The sequence below is a fragment of the Mesoplodon densirostris genome, chromosome 13 (genome assembly GCF_025265405.1).
Source record: "Mesoplodon densirostris isolate mMesDen1 chromosome 13, mMesDen1 primary haplotype, whole genome shotgun sequence".
In the NCBI taxonomy this organism is placed as follows: Eukaryota; Metazoa; Chordata; class Mammalia; order Artiodactyla; family Ziphiidae; genus Mesoplodon; species Mesoplodon densirostris.
This window is the reverse complement of record NC_082673.1, coordinates 71,535,737-71,553,193: the sequence shown is the minus strand read 5'-3', so window position 1 is coordinate 71,553,193 and position 17,457 is coordinate 71,535,737. Positions and strand designations below refer to the sequence as shown.

The 17,457-nt window shown below is 40.6% G+C and overlaps 1 protein-coding gene across 1 annotated transcript in view; it reads left to right on the top strand.

Moving 5' to 3' along the window:
• Positions 1-5,917, top strand: part of EIF3H (eukaryotic translation initiation factor 3 subunit H) — an 88,942-nt gene extending 83,025 nt beyond the window's left edge. The window contains exons 6-8 of the mRNA XM_060115803.1: positions 1,720-1,840; positions 3,852-3,984; positions 5,694-5,917. Coding sequence (XP_059971786.1) covers positions 1,720-1,840; positions 3,852-3,984; positions 5,694-5,791 — 352 coding nt within the window. The 3' untranslated portion in view covers positions 5,792-5,917. The remainder of the gene's footprint in view (positions 1-1,719; positions 1,841-3,851; positions 3,985-5,693) is intronic.
• Positions 5,918-17,457: the final 11,540 nt, after the last annotated feature.

Here is a 17,457-nt window from a genome sequence, read left to right as displayed (position 1 = left end):
ACCATACTGTAAGTGGCCTTTTGTGTCTGGCTTCTTCCACTTAGTATAATGCCTTTAAGTTTCATTCATATATCAGTACTTTGTTCTTTTTATAACTCAGTAGTATTTCATTGTATGGACAAATCACAGTTTGTTTATCCATTCATCCTTTTTGTTTTTTTCCCCCCAATTTCTGTCTGTTTTGAATAACGCAGCTATTAACATACATGTACAAGTTGTTGTGTAAGCATAAGTTTTCAGTTCTCTTGAGTATATATCTAGGAGTAGAATTGCTGGGTTATATGGTAACCCTATGTTTAACTTTTTGAGGAACCACCAAACTGTTCTCCACAGTGGCCGCACCATTTTACGTTCTCCCCACAATGTACGAGTATTCTAATTTCTCCACATTCTTGCCAGCACTCCACAGTGGACTCTTAACTGTCTCCTAGTTGCTACCCTCTGGTGTATTCTCTGCATAGCAGCCAGGCTAAATCATTTTAAAATTTCAGGCAAGACATGTCACCAGGGATTCATGTCAGAGTCGTGGGTTCTCATTCACACTAAGTGACCGTGTGGTTGGGGTGTTGCGCGAGGCAGCGAATGGCTCCTCGTGTGTGCCTGTCTGGCCTCCCCAGCCTGTCTCTGTGCTCCTCGCATGCCAGGCCTCTTCTTTTTACCTGTCTCGTTTTTACCCACCTCGGGCCTTCAGCACTTGGGCTTTCTTTCACCTAGAATACTTTTTGCATGGCTGATTCCTTCTAATCTTGTGCTTCCAGCCTGTCACCTTTTAAAAGAGATATTCTGACCACACTCTCTAAGTGTCTTATCTCCCCTCTTCTCTCCTCCCCTCTCCCCATCGATTGTAAGCTCAGTGAAGACCGAGACCAGGAATGTCTCATTCACTAGTGTCTCCTTATTTGCTAACACTGAGGCTGGAACATAATAGGTGTTTAGTAGATACCTGTGTGAAATGAATGAATGAGTTCTATTTGTCAGCTAGTTATTTTTAGAGTACATATACGTGTAGTGGGCCTTAACATGGTAGGAGATAGCTGTGGGCAGAAATCAGTGAATATGGTGGGTGTTGTACTAACCATTAGCATCACTTTGTAAGAAGATTTTGGTAAGTAAGCTGCAGTAGAAATTTATGGAGAGGAAAAGAAAGATGAATGACTGTACTCCAGATTCTAGGAAGGGCAGAGGGGAAGGAGCCCTCTTTCTTCATTTGACCTTGCAGAATAAATGCTATTGTTACTGTTTCAGAACCTGCTAGGTAGAGAAGTCATGTGCCAGAAGTCTCAGTCTGTTTGCCGGTTCTTCCTTTCTGTGGCTACTGATTTGAATGCTCTGGAGCACAACTGGGGAGAGCGGAGGTGGGGCTCAGGAAACGGGTTCAGAAGTACTGAGCCTAGGTTAAACGTGGTTGTTCAGAAAGTACCCATTTTAGATACCCTGCTAGATATGTTTAACTCTTTCTACTCTGACATGTGTATGCTCTGACACTAAGAAATTGAGCTATTTCAGATACCCTTGTAGTTAATAGTTGTGGGTTCGATATGGGAAGTTTAATAACAAGCTGACTCTCATTCTCTCCTCTGCCTTTGCTTTCCTGTATGTGTGTGCTTTCACTTTTTTTAGCAAATGGCAGATCAGTTTAATATCTCAAAACTACTTAGAGCAGTGGCAGAGCTATAACTTTAAAGTATGACATGTCAGTATACTTCCTTTATATTTCAGCAATCATTTGGGGAAGACCCTCCAGTTGCTGATGGACAGAGTGGATGAAATGAGCCAAGATATAGTTAAATATAACACATACATGAGGAACACGAGTAAACAGCAGCAGCAGAAACATCAGGTTGGTATTATGGGAAAATTCAACAAACATAGAATTTCTTTCGAAGTATGGTGCTTCAAGAGTCATCTTCAGAACGATCTAAATTATCTTTGATAAAGCATTGACTCTTAGCTAGTAACTCTATCATGTTTTAAAAGATTATTCTTTATATAGTATGTTCCTAATATATTATTTACAAGTTGTACTTAAAAATACCTATCTTGAAGAGAGCTGGTAGATTAAGTTCAGATTGTAATGCCAAGGTTATGCAAACAAGAGATACATTTATTGAGAAAATCAGAGGCAGAGAGATTCTAGAGGGTCACAGCTCATTTCTTCACTGACTATAATTGGTTTGCTAGTGGTTCATTGCAGTACAGTTAGCAGTCTTCAGTTCATTTAAAAAACGGAGCAATTGTGATTAAGAGCAAGCAAGTTTGATAGGAAATAATAGACCAACTGCTGTGAAATAGATAGTATAATACAGATTTACCTGGAATTACCTGGATATTCTCATATGCACATCCACACTGCTCTGGCCATTTAATCTTCATCTTTATTAGTGTTGCCTGAAGGCCACGTGATTTTCACAGTTCCTGGAATACTGTTTTGGACTATATTGCTCTGAAATGTTCTTAGCATTTGATTCATAGATAAGTTGATTCCAGAATGTACATACATGTGAGTGTTTGTTTACTCTGTTCATTAAAATGTACTTTAAACTAGATGTTGGTAACTGTAGTATTTTAAGCACAACTAAGTGGTTCTGAGAATATCATATTTAAAAAATTAATTTAATACCAATGTTCATATATTTAGTGAAATTTAAAATACTGTGTTTCTATACACACAGAATTTTAAAAACACATATAAATCTATAAAGTATCGTTGTTCTAACTGAAAAGATGGTGGTGAAGATGGTGCTGGTGAAAATCTCTTGTAAACTGGGGAGAATAAGACCAGCTTGATCCCATCCCCCTGCTGGTTCTTCCTGTAGGTACAAGACCCAACTGGAGGATCCAATTGAAAATCTGTCACCAATGAAACAGTTGATTCTGGAAACCAATCTTAGGCGATATTTTTTAGAATTCTAGTATGTCATATATTTTTGCATTTGACATTTATTCCTACTTAGCACCATTCATAACCCTTTTTAGATTTGTCTCACTTCTACTCTCATACCCCATAATGAGTAGAAATTTTTGCAAAGCAAGTTACTTCCCTTATCTAAGGACTTAAAATTTTTACTAGCCTACCCTGGTTTTTCCCATTACCTGACCTTTTAAAGGCTGTGTGTGGGATTGTGTGTGGGATTGCTGTCGTAAGCAATCCACAGCTATTAACGTCTTGATTATAGTTTAAACTGTAAGTTTATAGTTGATATATACCTATATATATAACCCCACTTTCTCTGCATTGAGTCTTAAGAATCCAGAGTTTGAAAGTTTTTGAAGCATTATCTGAGCTAATCTTTCTTCGGTGTAGAGCTAAAGCACAGATGATTATCTGTTGTTAGGAATTGACAGTATTTACTGTTATAATAATAGCAGGAATGGTGACGTTATAATAGTAACATCATCAGTATTATTGTTACTTTGGTCAATAAGGATAAAGCTGAAAAAATTCCCCAATATGGTATTTCATTACTTAGTTCTTCAAGTTGAGATGAATCATACTTGCAGTGCTGTTTACCCCGTTGTCATAATTGGTCAAGTTACTCCCTTTCGCTCATGAATCTTGAGCTTCTTTGCCTGTAAGCCCCATGTTTCTCACATAACCAGTTTTGTTTTTCTAAATCATTAGTTATATAATCTTAGAGCTCGGAGTGACACTAGAGTTTACAATAAGGAAGTTTTCTTTGACTCTTAACCATATTTAGCCTCTTAGAAGCAAAGAGTTATGAAGGGTTACATTTATAAAACCGAGATTGGAGTTCAAAGCAGTGGAGTTTTGCTGATCACGTAAGTGAGGGAGGTCTTTTTTCTCCCCAGGTAGAGAAAAATAACCCAATCATTTCCTCTCTGAATTTTAGTATCAGCAGCGTCGCCAGCAGGAGAATATGCAGCGCCAGAGTCGAGGAGAACCCCCGCTCCCTGAGGAGGATCTGTCCAAACTCTTCAAACCACATCAACCCCCTGCCAGGATGGATTCTCTGCTCATTGCAGGTATTGTTAGCCAGTGCAGAGCATGGCTGGTTTTCTTTATTCTTTAGGGAGCAGAAGACAGTGAGAGATTCACAGGGTAAGACATCTAAAAGTTAGTGTATTTAAAATGGTTAAATGATGGACTTGAACCTAGCACCTGTAATTTCTGAAATTTAAGAATTTGTCAGTCTTTGTTATTTCTAAGGTCCTTTCAGTACTTCACTCTGTGTTTATATAAACAAACACTTTTGAGATGGGATTATATAAACTTTCTAAAATGGGAAGGTTTTGTGTGAGTCATCTTTCATGGAAACCAAGAAAAAGTGTTTATCATCTCATAATGCAAAAGACCATTGAGTTCAAACCCCTTACTTTTGATGTTCTAGCCTAGCTTTGAGCCCAGTCTGTAAGTGGGTGTTTGAATTGAACTGAAGTTTTTGATTCAAAGAAGTATTTCCCTTACTTTGACTTGTATTGTAGCAACATGAATGCAACATGGACTTTCTCTGGGGATAAACATTTAACACTACCTTAAGGTAGTAGAGCCGTTGTGTCCTATGCTAGGACTTGATGTTGAATATATAACATTCATGCCCTTATTTAGCTATAATCACCTTATTTCTGTGTGAATGTTGTTGAATACTGTTTGATTCAGTCAGCCAGTTGTCTGAGAGATTTGTTAGAGTGAAAATCCAACTCAGAGAAAAGCAGGTCTTCTGCAATTTCTCAATTCTGTTGATATATTTTTAGTGTGGGGGAAATTCCAAATTCCTTAAAGCTTTCTGGTACCTGTATAAATGGGATTCGGGAAACTGAGACGCCGTACTTATTTAAGGGCCACTTCAAGCAGAATTGTATTTCTTATACTTTCAAGAAATGTGTAACTGTTGAATCAGATTAGATCATTAGTTTTAAGACTAAGGCAGTGGTGGAGCCCTTTCTTCACATGGGCTCCCTGCTCATGCTGTGTCTGGGCTCTGGTGGTGTAGGAGGAGGCTGTTAATATTTCCGGAGCACGGCTGCGTCAGGTGGGTCTGTTCAGTTTACTGCTCTGTGATTTGGTATCTCCTTTCTACCTGGCTAAGAAGAGCTAGTGCAGTTTTCTCACTTGTCTTAGTTACAGTGTTGGTCTGGTCTGCACAGTCAGTACATTTTGATTGACAGCTAATATGTGCTTAACTGCTGATAATCTTTTTAAAAGTTGTCGTTTTTCTTCATTATCCATGTAACCAAGAGTGGAAGATAGCTTATTTAAAAAAAAAAACTTAAATTCTTTATTAATCCCTTATGAATGAATAGAATTCTTAACTCTTTTTAAAAAAATTTTTATTGAAGTATAGTTGCCCTACAATATTATAAGTTACAGGTTTACAATTTAGTGAATCACAGTTTTTTAAGGTTATACTCCATTTATACTTATTATAAAATATTGGCTATATTCCCTGTGTTGTACAATATAGCCTTGTAGCTTATTTTATACCTAATAGTTCGTACCTCTTATTATTCCCTACCCCTATCTTACCCCTCCCCCCTTCCCTCTCCCCACTGGTAACCACTAGTTTGTTTGCTATATCTGTGTCTGTTTCGTTTTTGTTTTTGATTCAAAACATAACAAAATAAAATTCTGATGATTCTGTATTATGCTGGTTTTCTTGTTTGACTAGTATTCTGGGTAATTTTACAGTTTGTGGAACATTATGACTGTCTTTCTCACTTTCCCAAATGCACAGGCCAGATTAACACTTACTGCCAGAACATCAAGGAGTTCACTGCTCAAAACTTAGGCAAACTCTTCATGGCCCAGGCTCTTCAAGAATACAACAGCTAAGAAAAGGAAGTTTCCAGAAAAGGAGTTAACGTGGACTCTTGAGATCACATTGGGGCAATTCTCGGAAGAAACACACTTGCATATTGAAAAGTCTTTCTAGCAAATAATAAAATAATAATAAAACAATCTCGACTGCTTGCTCATTTGGTTTTAGACATACTATATTCAGCTTCTTATTTTTATTTAGCTTGTACCTGTGTATTTCCAAAGATAAAGTAGGCTTGACCAGAAGCATCACCAGGCTCAGACCGACAGACTCATCACCTTTGTTATATATCCTCTGTGGTGCCACGTTTCAACCACCGAGTCCAGCGCTGCTTGTCCCGATGCCTGACCCAGAGGCCCTGGTACCTACTGTGAATCTAGTACTTCTTCGCTCCCAAATGAGCGCCCCTGAAGCCCCAGGCTTTCTGTGCTTGCCCTGGCACACCTGGTCCCCAGGCCTAGAATTGCTTGGCGTGCTTCCCATGGGTCCACCTTTTCATTTCTTCAGGTGATGGTTGCCCAGTCCCCATGCTCACAGGCCATTCATCGGGTGCAAGAATTAAAAAAAAAAAAAATCATTTCACCAAAGGACCATGTTTTTGTGTGAAAATGAAATTGATTCTGTGTGTGTGTGTGTTTTCTTTTTAATTGAGGGCTTCATGTTTATTTTTTTATACCATGAAATATGATTATGCTAATAAGTTTTATGAGTGGGGAAAGAAGAATTGGGAGACAAGTGCTACACTGGGGGGAAAAGACTATTTTAATAGTTTTGTATTTGAAAGAAAAAAAATCCTGCCATTTGTATAACCCCAAAATCAGTGAGATTTACCAGCCAGCAGAGGTGTGCCTATGAGACTCTTATGGATGGTTTTCCCTTTGAAGACACGGCTCCTAGGAAGATGATCAAAGGAATGGGTGGTGGGTAAGAAGAGTTGAGAAATCCTTTTTTTTTTTTTTTTTTTTGCAGTAACATTGTTTTCGAGGCAAGACGGGGGCTCTGGGATCAGTCGGCTGGATCGCACCCTGGCTCCTTTCCCTTTAGTGGGCCCTGAGACACGTTGTGCCTCACTGTCCTCATGCAGAGGAGGTGAGAGAAGGAGACCAGTGTAGGGTGCTGTGGGCGCTAACAGAGTCCACGGGGAGCCGTGGTTGGTGTGGAGCAGCCTCAGAGCGAGCTGTGACGCAGGGCGCGCCCTGGGCCCTCCGTTCAGGATATTGGGGGTTGTTAGCAGGTTTTTGCTTTTAAGAAGATCTGGCCCTCGAACATCCTAGAATTCAAGTCCTTGCTCACATGTAATTAATTTTCCTAGGATAAATTCCTAGAAGCGGACTTACTGGTCAAAGGGTATATATAATTCTAAGGCTTTTAGTTGCTGTATTGCCTTCAAGGGAGGTTATCCTGATTTGCACTCCCGCCCATGGTGATTGCTTAGTAGAGTGAACACATCTGAGTGTGGCTGTGTTAGGCAGAGGGGATATATTGATAAAGCTGGTCATGGTCCCTGCCTTTGTGGATGGTATACTCTTGGTTCATTTCCCTGCATTCTGGTTGCCTAGGTTTGGAATTTTGTTGTGGATACACAAAGCGCCCTTGAAGTATCAAAGAGCAAACTAAAAAGAAGGAAAGCAAGTCAGTTCAAACATAATCTTATATACTGTTTTCCTCATGGTATATGTTTAACAGTATTCAGTTGTATTTTTAAAGATGTGGCTCTTTGTGAATTCTGTATGACTGTTTAGGTCCTCATAACTCAGTAATATGTGAGTACACACTTAACAGAAGATTTCAGTAGTTTTTGAGTTAGGAATTACCGTAGTGGGAAAAACTGTTTAGGAAAACATGTCAATGGAAATTAAATCTCCACAGTATGTAGTGTTAGGGAATAGCTTCTGTTCGGCATTTGATTTGAGTGCTATATTCTGACAACCTTCAGGAACAAATACATGTGGTTCATCTTCTATAAATATTTGCAGTTTCCTCACGTTGAAACGAGAAAAGCTCATAAACTGAGTACCAAGTCTGATAAATCATTCACTTACCCAAGAACAAAAAGAACAGAAAAAACTAGCATGTTAACCTAATAGAAAATTAAATGTTACAAAGTAAGAAAAGTAAAACCTATTTGATATTTAACCCCATAATCATGGATAATACTTTATAAGTTTCTAGATAATGTCACATTATTTTTAATTGAAAATACCTGAGAATGAATCTTTAGCCTCCCCCAAATACCTTATTCTTTCAATATGGAGGTAAACTAAAGGAACTTTTTTCTCCATTTTTTGAAGCTTGGAAATGGAGATGTGGTTATCTAATGTTAACGTCATTAATGGAGTTCAGTGTCACTTCTCATTTGCAGCATCTGAATATTTAAGTTTTAGTGTCTTCTAAAATGTTACTATACTGTTGACAGTATGTTTTTACAGCATTCTTTGGAAAACCTATGTCAGCTTTACTTTCAAACCATGCTGGCATTGAACTCTGGTGTGGATATCAGAATGTTATGAAAGAATTTTTTATTTAAGTTGTAAATTCCATCTTCTAGTAAACATTTCTCATTCAAATTAAATATATAATATACCATTTATCAGTTTTCTCTTTTCATTAGGCATCTTTTTCTTTGATAGTTCTGTCATAGAGAGGGCCGATAATACTCAAATTGGTCAAACCAAATGCCTATAAAGGCTTATTTTAGCAAATGACTCATGTGCCCATCTATAGAAAGCACAATCAAGTTGTCATTGCCAGCAGAGGATTCCTTCTTTATTTGGCCTGTATGGAAGTGGGGTGGGGGGCAGTGGTTAGTAGATATGTAATGAAGGGAAGGTTGAAGATCTGAGTCTGTTAATATTGACAAAGATGAGAGAAAAGCAGTAGATGGTTTCTGCATCCCACAGCCTAAGAATGTGCAGTGGAGGAGTTCAAACCTGCTTGTTGGGCAGTGACTCCCAAATTGGAGTCTGAACCTCTTTGGATGGATTGGAACAAGGGTTTGATCTGACGCCAAGTTACTTGAGATAGGGAAGGAGAAATGGGGAGCCAGAGCTCTTGGGAAATTACCGTTTGCTGGAGCAAACAACTGTAGCCTGATAGCCGTTGCCTTCAGCTTCCTTTTTACATAGATGCACACTCCCTATAATGTACCTTAAGCCTGCTTGGTTCTGCAGCATAACCCAGAATGGCTATACTGAAGCCTCAGTAGTGATTTTTAGGAATACAGTTCCCGGGTGCGGAATGGTTTCCAAGAGCCACCACCCCCAGCTTGGGGAGTTTGGGTCATTCTGTAGGGGCTTGGTCTGTCCTAGATATTTCTTTAAATACCTATATCCTCCTTGTTCTCAGAGACTAAGTTCTCATATGAATTGTCATATGATCAGTTTATTAGAATCACAATTTGATTTGCTGGGGTTGATTTTGAGGTCAATTGCATTTTCTTAAAACTATGAGTTAGGCACCCCATTTTCAATCCTTTCATTGAATCAGTGGCTAGCGGACTACCAAAGATTGGATGCAGTCTCAGAGTCTCACTAACTTAAAGTATTCCATGGAACCTTCAGGAGTTGAGTGGATAGTAGGTGGGGTGCTGAATCCATGCTCACTCCTAGGACTTGTTGGAAGTCCTCTTCAGTAGGTTGCAGATACACGTTTAGTTTCCATGTGCATTCTCCCCTACTCCAAAAAGAAGTATAGGAGAATTGTAATTGACGGATGCTGTACTGTAAAGAAATGTAAAAATGATTTTTCTCTTCTTGTAATCCGAAAATTACTGCTTTTACATTTGGACAAAAGTGAAGGACTCTAGCACTTCATAAGACCCTTAATGCGGGGTGGCCAATTTCCAAGTGTCCTTATTTACAGTCAAGTTGATTGCAGTAGGAAAATATTGCTTCTAGCATTTGTGTCAACCTCAAGACATAAACCCAGGTGTCATTTCTATTTCCTTCAGTAATATTGTTTTTCATTGACCCTTCTCCGGGGCACAGACATTTCTGGCATCTTCCATCTTCCTTTGTGGGCCTGGAGGCAAAGTATTTGTTGAACTTTTCAGCAGTGTTTACTGCTTCTGACGGTAAATGGTCCTTGCCTTTTCTTCTTGCACTGGAGTCTCTTCTTGCCAATGTTTTACTTTGTATGTATTGGAAACAGTTCTTGTTTTGTCAGATCCCCTGGGTAATCTTTCCCCGCCTTTGTTTATCTTGTCATTTGGCTTTCACTTGCTTAACTCATTCTTAGATTCAGTCTGCCTATGATTCTTTAGTTTTCATTCTTGCCCTTCTCCATTTTGAGGCTTTTAAATTGCATTTCATTTTTCTTAAACAGTTACAAGGATTTTAACTTTTTCTCTGATGGAATCACTCGTCTCTGAATGTCATAATTGTCCAGTCAAGCAGGCAAGTGTCCCAGTAACCTCATCTCCTGATCAAAATGGTGAGGGTCTATTTTTCTCTTTGATGCATGCAGCCACCTTTACTACTAATGGAAGGTGGGAAACTAGACCTCTAATGAGATACAGAGAGGAATTACAGCTGATGACTTGTAGCCCACCGTACTATAACAGAAGTGCACTCTCAGGAGGCAGTGGGCCAAAGAAATACAAAATGCATGTGCTGCCTACATACATGAAGTTTGGTTTCATCATCCCTGAGCAGGAATTACCAAGTACCAAACACACTGGCTTCATAACACATCCATACTCCTTTCCAATCTCAAATGAGAAAATACACGAGCAAGTACTTGGTGAACTGTAAAACAATGTATTAATGTAGGAAATCGTTCTTGATGGGTGGTATTATTTTGGCTTGTAGTCCCTCTGATATTCCATACCTGCGGAAGGGGACCCCTGTTAGGGAGGCCAAAGACCCAGATACTTGGAAAGGAAAGTGAATAGACTAATTACATTGCATTTGAAACAGCTCTTTGAAGAACGATTTCCTACATTAATACATTGTTTTACAGTTCACCAAGTACTTGCTCATGTATTTTCTCATTTGAGATTGGAAAGGAGTATGGATGTGTTATGAAGCCAGTGTGTTTGGTACTTGGTAATTCCTGCTCAGGGATGATGAAACCAAACTTCAGAAAGGTGTGATTAACTAAAGCTCCCACGCTGCTAGGTGGCAGGACCAGGACTGGAGCTCAGGCCTTGATTTCTCTTATGAGTACTTGGCACAATCTCCCTCCTTAACACAACTCCAGGAAAATAGTTCTCAGTTCAGCACGACTTCCCGTTTGTATGAAAGCTTCACTTCTGTGGTGAGCCACTCTCTCCCCTCCTCCCACCAATTTTGGCGAACTGTTTTGCCCTCTAATTCAGCCCACCCCTAAATTCATAGGATCCCAGTGGTGAGCCCCCAACCTCCATGTTTATAATTAGGCAGGGTGGACACCTCACCCAATTAGTGACCCTTTTCTGATAAGAATTGAGATTAAGGGATTCCAGTGTCCATTTGGGCTCATTTCTTGCCAAGAGAATATCTAACTTTGTTAACCATTTTGTAATATAGGGCTGAGTGGCAGAGAAGAACTTAGGGGAAGAAGCAAGAGAGGTACAAAGGTGGAAGAATGCTTCCAAGTTCCTCTAACACTTGGATTTTCTGTTTCCAGTCCCTTTCTGAGGCCTGTTTGTGTTCCTGCCCTTGGGTCTTAGAAAAACACTTTTGAATCTAATTAATAACACTGCCTTTTTTCCCCTTCAAATTTGAGTTGGTTTCTGTTGCTTTTAACCTCAAAAATGCCTAATCCAACTCATGTATATACTAAGGCTTATTTGCTATTAGGCCTGAATGGGTTAGAGAAGGTACTGCCTTAAGGCAATAGAAGAATCAAAGTTATTTTGCAAATACATTAATGACATTTTAGAGCAGGAGGGAACCCAGCCTGAGCTGTTGGCCACCACACACACTTTTTTTTAAATTTATTTTTTTTACTTTTTATTTTATATTGGAGTACAATTGATTAACAATGTTGTGTTAGTTTCAGGTGTACAACAAAGTGATTCAGTTATACATACACATGTGTCTATTCTTTTTCAAATTCTTTACCCAATTAGGTTGTTAAAGAATATTAACAGATTAACAGATTATTTCCCCTTATAGGTTATTGCAAAATATTGAGTGTAGTTTCCTGTGCTATACAGTAGTTCCTTGTAGAGGATCTATTTTATACATAGCAGTGTGTTAATGTGTTAATCCCAAACTGTTAATTTATCCCTCCTCCCACCTTTCCCCTTTGGTAATAATAAATTATAAGATTTTATACTTCTCAGAAATGGGGGAGCTGAAAGAGAGGTATCATTTTCAATGGGAAAGCATTCAAAACAAGATTGAAGCTTCAGCCAAGAGTATTAGATGTACATCCTTGGAAAGAAATCACTTCATTTCTCTAATGTTGAACTGACAAATAAGACAAACGTCTTCACTGAACTTGCTTATAATAAAGTGATGGAAATATCAAAAAAAAAAAGAATATTGAGCAGAGTTCCCTGTTCTCTACAGTAGGTCCTTGTTGGTTATCCATAGCAGTGGCACCACACGCACTCTTATTTACCGATGAGGAAACAGCCTTCAAGAGCTATAAATATTGTTTCCAAAATAGCCTAGATCATTCACTCTTCTTTTGTATTATTCTGTGTCTCAGCATTTCTTCAAGAGCTTGAGTGTTATCCCTTCATGCTGAACCTTTCTGTTTTTGAGATGCTCTCTGATGCCCCCTGGAGTTGAGGTGTGTTCTCAGAAGCATTTGGAGCACAAAGGTCACACTGTCGAGAAAGAACAAGATGTTAGGGGCTAATTAAAACCCTTTTGTAATTTATCTCCTCGACTGTTCCAGCTAGGAAGAGGATGGAAGAGGTGATGAGCTTTCGCTGCTTTGCCGGAGATTGGTGGTGTAAACAGGTGGCAGGGTATTCTAAATTTGGTCTGAGATGAAAACATTGCAAGCAAACAAAATTAAGTTAGATTCTTTTGACAGTGAAATATTTCTTTAGAGATGCAGATGTCAGTTTTATCAAAGTACAAATCAGCATTGGAAAAAAGGATGCTTGATGGGGTGTGTGTATGTGTGTGTTTAAAAGATCCTCCTGACAAAATATGTTGGAATGCTGTGACTCACCTTTTCCTCTGCCTTTGAAACTTAGGATGAAATGACCTGTGGAGTGCATTCCCTCCCCTTCCCAAATTTAGGGGAGTGGGGAACTGGAGCAGTTTGTTAGGAACAGAGACATTTGCATTTGTGATGTTCATGTCATTCTGCACATGCTTCTGTGAACTCACAAATGTACAGAAATTCAGAAATCATCTGGGGTAGGAGAAGGAGAAAGGGGAGGTGTTGATTTTGCATTTTGACAAAGCCCTGATGTGGCACATCTCAGATGACAGTCTCCCGTCTGGTATGGGTGGACGGTAGCGACTGGGGGGTGCTCTGCTGAAAGTGATTAGAGGCTGGCCGTGTAAATCCTCCCTGGATTCAGAATATATTTAGTGTGGGCAGTAAATCATTGCTCCCAATTTAAGCACACTTGGACCACAAGGTGATTTTTCTCCTGATGCTCTATGTAGTAGACGCTTGTCTCATTACTTCTAGGAAGAGAAGTCAACCAACCAACCAATTAAGAGCAGCATTTTTCCTTAAGAAGAACTGAGTGTTGCTTACTCTTGTCAGTTCAGTGCTTCTGAGTCTCTCTTTATGTCTAACTTGGCAAGTGGGTTTTAGCTTTGCAAATGGAGCATCACTGTGGGATGAAAGTAGAATCACAAGCTTACACTTTGTAAATGGTAACTGTTGTGTGTTTTCCTCCGTACTATACGTATGAATGTTGGAGCACCTTCTGGTGGTCATTCAGCAGACAAACCTGTCACACATGATGCTGAACCCCGGGACTGGAATTGCAGGCAGTCCTGACCCTAAGGGACTTACCCATGGGCAGTGGTTCTCTTAAGTGTGGTCCCTGGAGGAGCATCACCTGTGAGCTTGTCAGAAATGCAAATTCTTGGGCCTCCGCCCAGATTTACAGAATCAGGAGCTTTGAGGGTGGAGCCTAACCGGTGCTTTACCAAGTGCCCAGGTGTTTCAGAGGCTTGTGAAAGATTGCTCTGGAACAGTGGCCCCTGAATCTGGCTGTGTGTCATTATTGCCTGGGGAGTTTAAAGTCAGGTCTGAAATAGGCCTGGGAGTCTTCTTTTTTTAAGCTGATTTTGGGAGGACAGAATGCAATAAATTATTTTAGAGTAGTCACCGCTATTAGAGGTTAAGAGTAATAGTCATGTCAAGTCCTGGAGAAGGATTCCAGACAGAGTGTAAAGCCAGGCCTGCAGGCATACTTGGCCAACACCAGCACAGAGGAAGAGGTGGGAGAGAAGGCGAAGGAGGCAGTGGGAGGAGGAAGAGGAAGAGGGCTGGAGAAGGCGAAGGGTGGAGGGATCCCCGCCTCCAGAGAGCCCTGTACGCAGGCACCAGGGAGCCTTCTCTTCAGAGTCACTGGCATGTCAAAGCAGGTGCGCAGGGAGCCCGAGACAATAGCTACAGCAGGGCTTTGTTTACCTGACTGCTGATGGCAGCAGCCACCTAGAGGCAGCGGTGTTAACCCTGCAGAGAAAGGAAATCAGCGTGTGCCACTTAACAGCCTTGAACTGAGCGAAGGCTGAGTGACACGAGTTCCGTTTTGACACCTGTTTGAATCCCGGCAGCAGAAAGGAGAGGGAGTTGTGACATTTTGCCTTCTACCTTCACCCCTAACTCTCCCATAATTAGGGTCAAGGAGTCAGATTTTTAAAAAACAGAGACGATTCAAATATATATTATTTTTCTAGCAAAAATGTAATTGCTGAACACCGTCCCCGTAGTTTATGGTGAAAAGCACGTTGATGTTAGAAAAAAAATAATCACACTATGCTGTCTCCGTGGTCAGTCCAAATCATGCGCAATTCTGTTTGAGCTGATACCTCCCAAATATGGCCCATTACATCTTTGGGGAGGTTTCTTGTATATTTGGGCACCATTGGTAGAGTGTTACACCAGAGTATGGGAGAGGTTCAGCATTCGGTGTTGAGATTTCTTCTTCAGCACCTTTATAAAATCGGCAGGGAGAGTGCGTTTTTAGCAACCGCATATTCTCAGGTGCAAAGAATCTTTTGGGGATGGAGACTGCGTGGCCTGCGTGGGGAAGGCAGATCTGCATCCCTTGAGGCCATCAAAACAAAGCATTGGAGGCATTGAGAATAGAGTTCTCATCTTGCTTGCTGTCAATATCCCTTTCTTCCCCTCTGTTTCAAATCTTTTTTTGCAGTGTTTTCTGAAATTGCCTTTCCCCCCCCCAAAGAAAAGCATATAGAAATTTAGATTTAATTTGTCACAGCTTGCATTTAGAACTCTGGAAAAATGAGAAGTAATTGGAAGATAACAGTAGCATCTGCTTAACCAGTTGTTTCAAAATATGGCAATAAAATATTAAACTCGAGACTTGCTATTTTTGTGCCCTGATGTCTGTCATTGGTTATGATAGATTTCTAACCTCCCCACCAAATTAATATTTTAGGAGGGAGCAGGGGAGGATGCATATGACAATTATGGACTTACATTATTCCTAAAGAAAATTTGTAGTAAATGAGGCCCTGACTGTAAACTTTATATATACCATCCATTATTTTCTTTTAAAAAGGAGGGAAAAAAATAAACCCGCTAAGCATATATATACCACGTTGTTTAATTGACCTGGACTAAAAGGCAATCTCAGATTTTGGGTACTGCCATTGGAAAAAAGCTTGAAACTGATTCGGCACATAACTTCTATGAAGAATTTGGATTTAGAGGGAGAGCAAGCAGTTTTGATGGAAGATGCAGTTTATTTGCATTACAAATGGGAGGTATGGGATGGTTAAAGTGTAGTAAATGAACATCTAACGCTACACAAGGATGGAGCTTCATTATTCCTGTAAATGGAATTAACCAGCAGCAACAGCAAGAACTATTCAGGTTATTTTAGTGAAATTGGAGTTCAGTTTGCCAGTGGAGCAAGGTGCAGTGTGTCTCAAATTGCACATGCCCAGAACAGTTGTGTGAGCATTCCGGGGAGGCAGGAGGTGGCTACAGCCAGAGGACTGAAGAGGACGACGCCTGTGAAGTGTTGCAGGCTCTTTGATGGGGATGGAGGGAGTGGAGGTGTTTCCCAAAATGTGTTTTGCCAAGGAAGACTGGTTTTGTGGGATATTCGTAGGTGCTACTTAGGGGAGGGGGGGAACCCCAGAACTTTTCTGGTCAAATAAATTTGAAAAAGGCTTGCTTAAACAGCCTTAGACTAGTTTTTTACTTCAGTATTAGCACAACCTTTAATACACAAAGTGAAGTGTAAAGTTTTAAGAAGAGGCAGTGTAGCTAGTGGCTGCCCTAGACAGAGAGCTCGTTAGTATCTGAGCACTTTCACTTAACTGAGTGCGGATGGGCCAGTTGCCCCTGTGTTCTCATTTTCAAAATGGAGATAATGGTATTAGCTTGACCTACCTGAAATTGCCAGTATTTGACCTACAAAAAAATAGCAAGTTCTTATTGCTTAATCCAGTGCTATTAGCACAATAGGTCCTTGTACAATAATGCATACCTCATAGGATTGTTGGGAAAATTAAATAGGATAATGTGGGTATAAAAATTAGTGAGTAGAAACCTCACTTAAAATAGAGCCAGGAGGGCCTCCCTGGTGGCGCAGTGGTTGGGAGTCCGCCTGCCGATGCAGGGGATACGGGTTCGTGCCCCGGTCTGGGGGGATCCCATGTGCCGCGGAGCGGCTGGGCCCGTGAGCCATGGCCGCTGGGCCTGCGCGTCCGGAGCCTGTGCTCCGCAGCGGGAGAGGCCACAACAGTGAGAGGCCCGCATACCGCAAAAAGAAAGAAAAAAAAAAAAAAAAAAAAAAAAATAGAGCCAGGAGGCCAGAAGAGGGCGCTGTCACATCCTGTGCTCTTAGCCGAGCCCTACGATAGCAGAGCCCAACAAAAGGAAGAAAGACTTCTTCTTTCCTGGCAGGAGCTCAGCCAATAAGAGACTGTCACAGCTCAGCCAGTGAAAAGCCGCTATACTCTGAACTCTCAATTGCCCCAACGGACTCTGTTCAAAAAACTCTGTTTAAAAAGAGTTCTCCTCTCCCTGCTATGTGGGAACTTGCACACAGCTTACTATGGTTGCAGAATTGCAATTCTCTGTTGATCCCAAGTAAACCCATTTTTGCTGGACAAATAACTGGCGGTCTCTTTGTTTTAGGTCAGCATGGGTGAAGCTCTTTGCACTCCTAGGAGCAAGCATTCCTGAAGGGCCAGTTGGTTGTGTGAGCTATGTGACTGAATCAGTGTGACCACAGAGCTCCAGGACTGACGGGATTCCAGGCGAAGTTTGCTAGAGAGCAGAGGTCAGCAAGCTTTTGTCTGTAAAGGGCTAGATAGTAGATGTTTTAGGCTTCGTGAGCCATGTGGTCTCTACGGCAACTACTCAACTCGGGCTGTTGTAGTGGGAAAACAGCCTCAAGACAATATGGAAAGGAAGAGGTGTGGCTGTGTTCCAGTAAAACTTTATTTACAAAAATCAGGCAATGGCCTGGATTTCGCTCCAGGGCTGTAGTTTTCTGACCCTTACTTTAGACAAAAGCAGTGGGTTGTAAAAGCAAGAAGTCAGAATTGGGTATTTGGGGACCTGATCG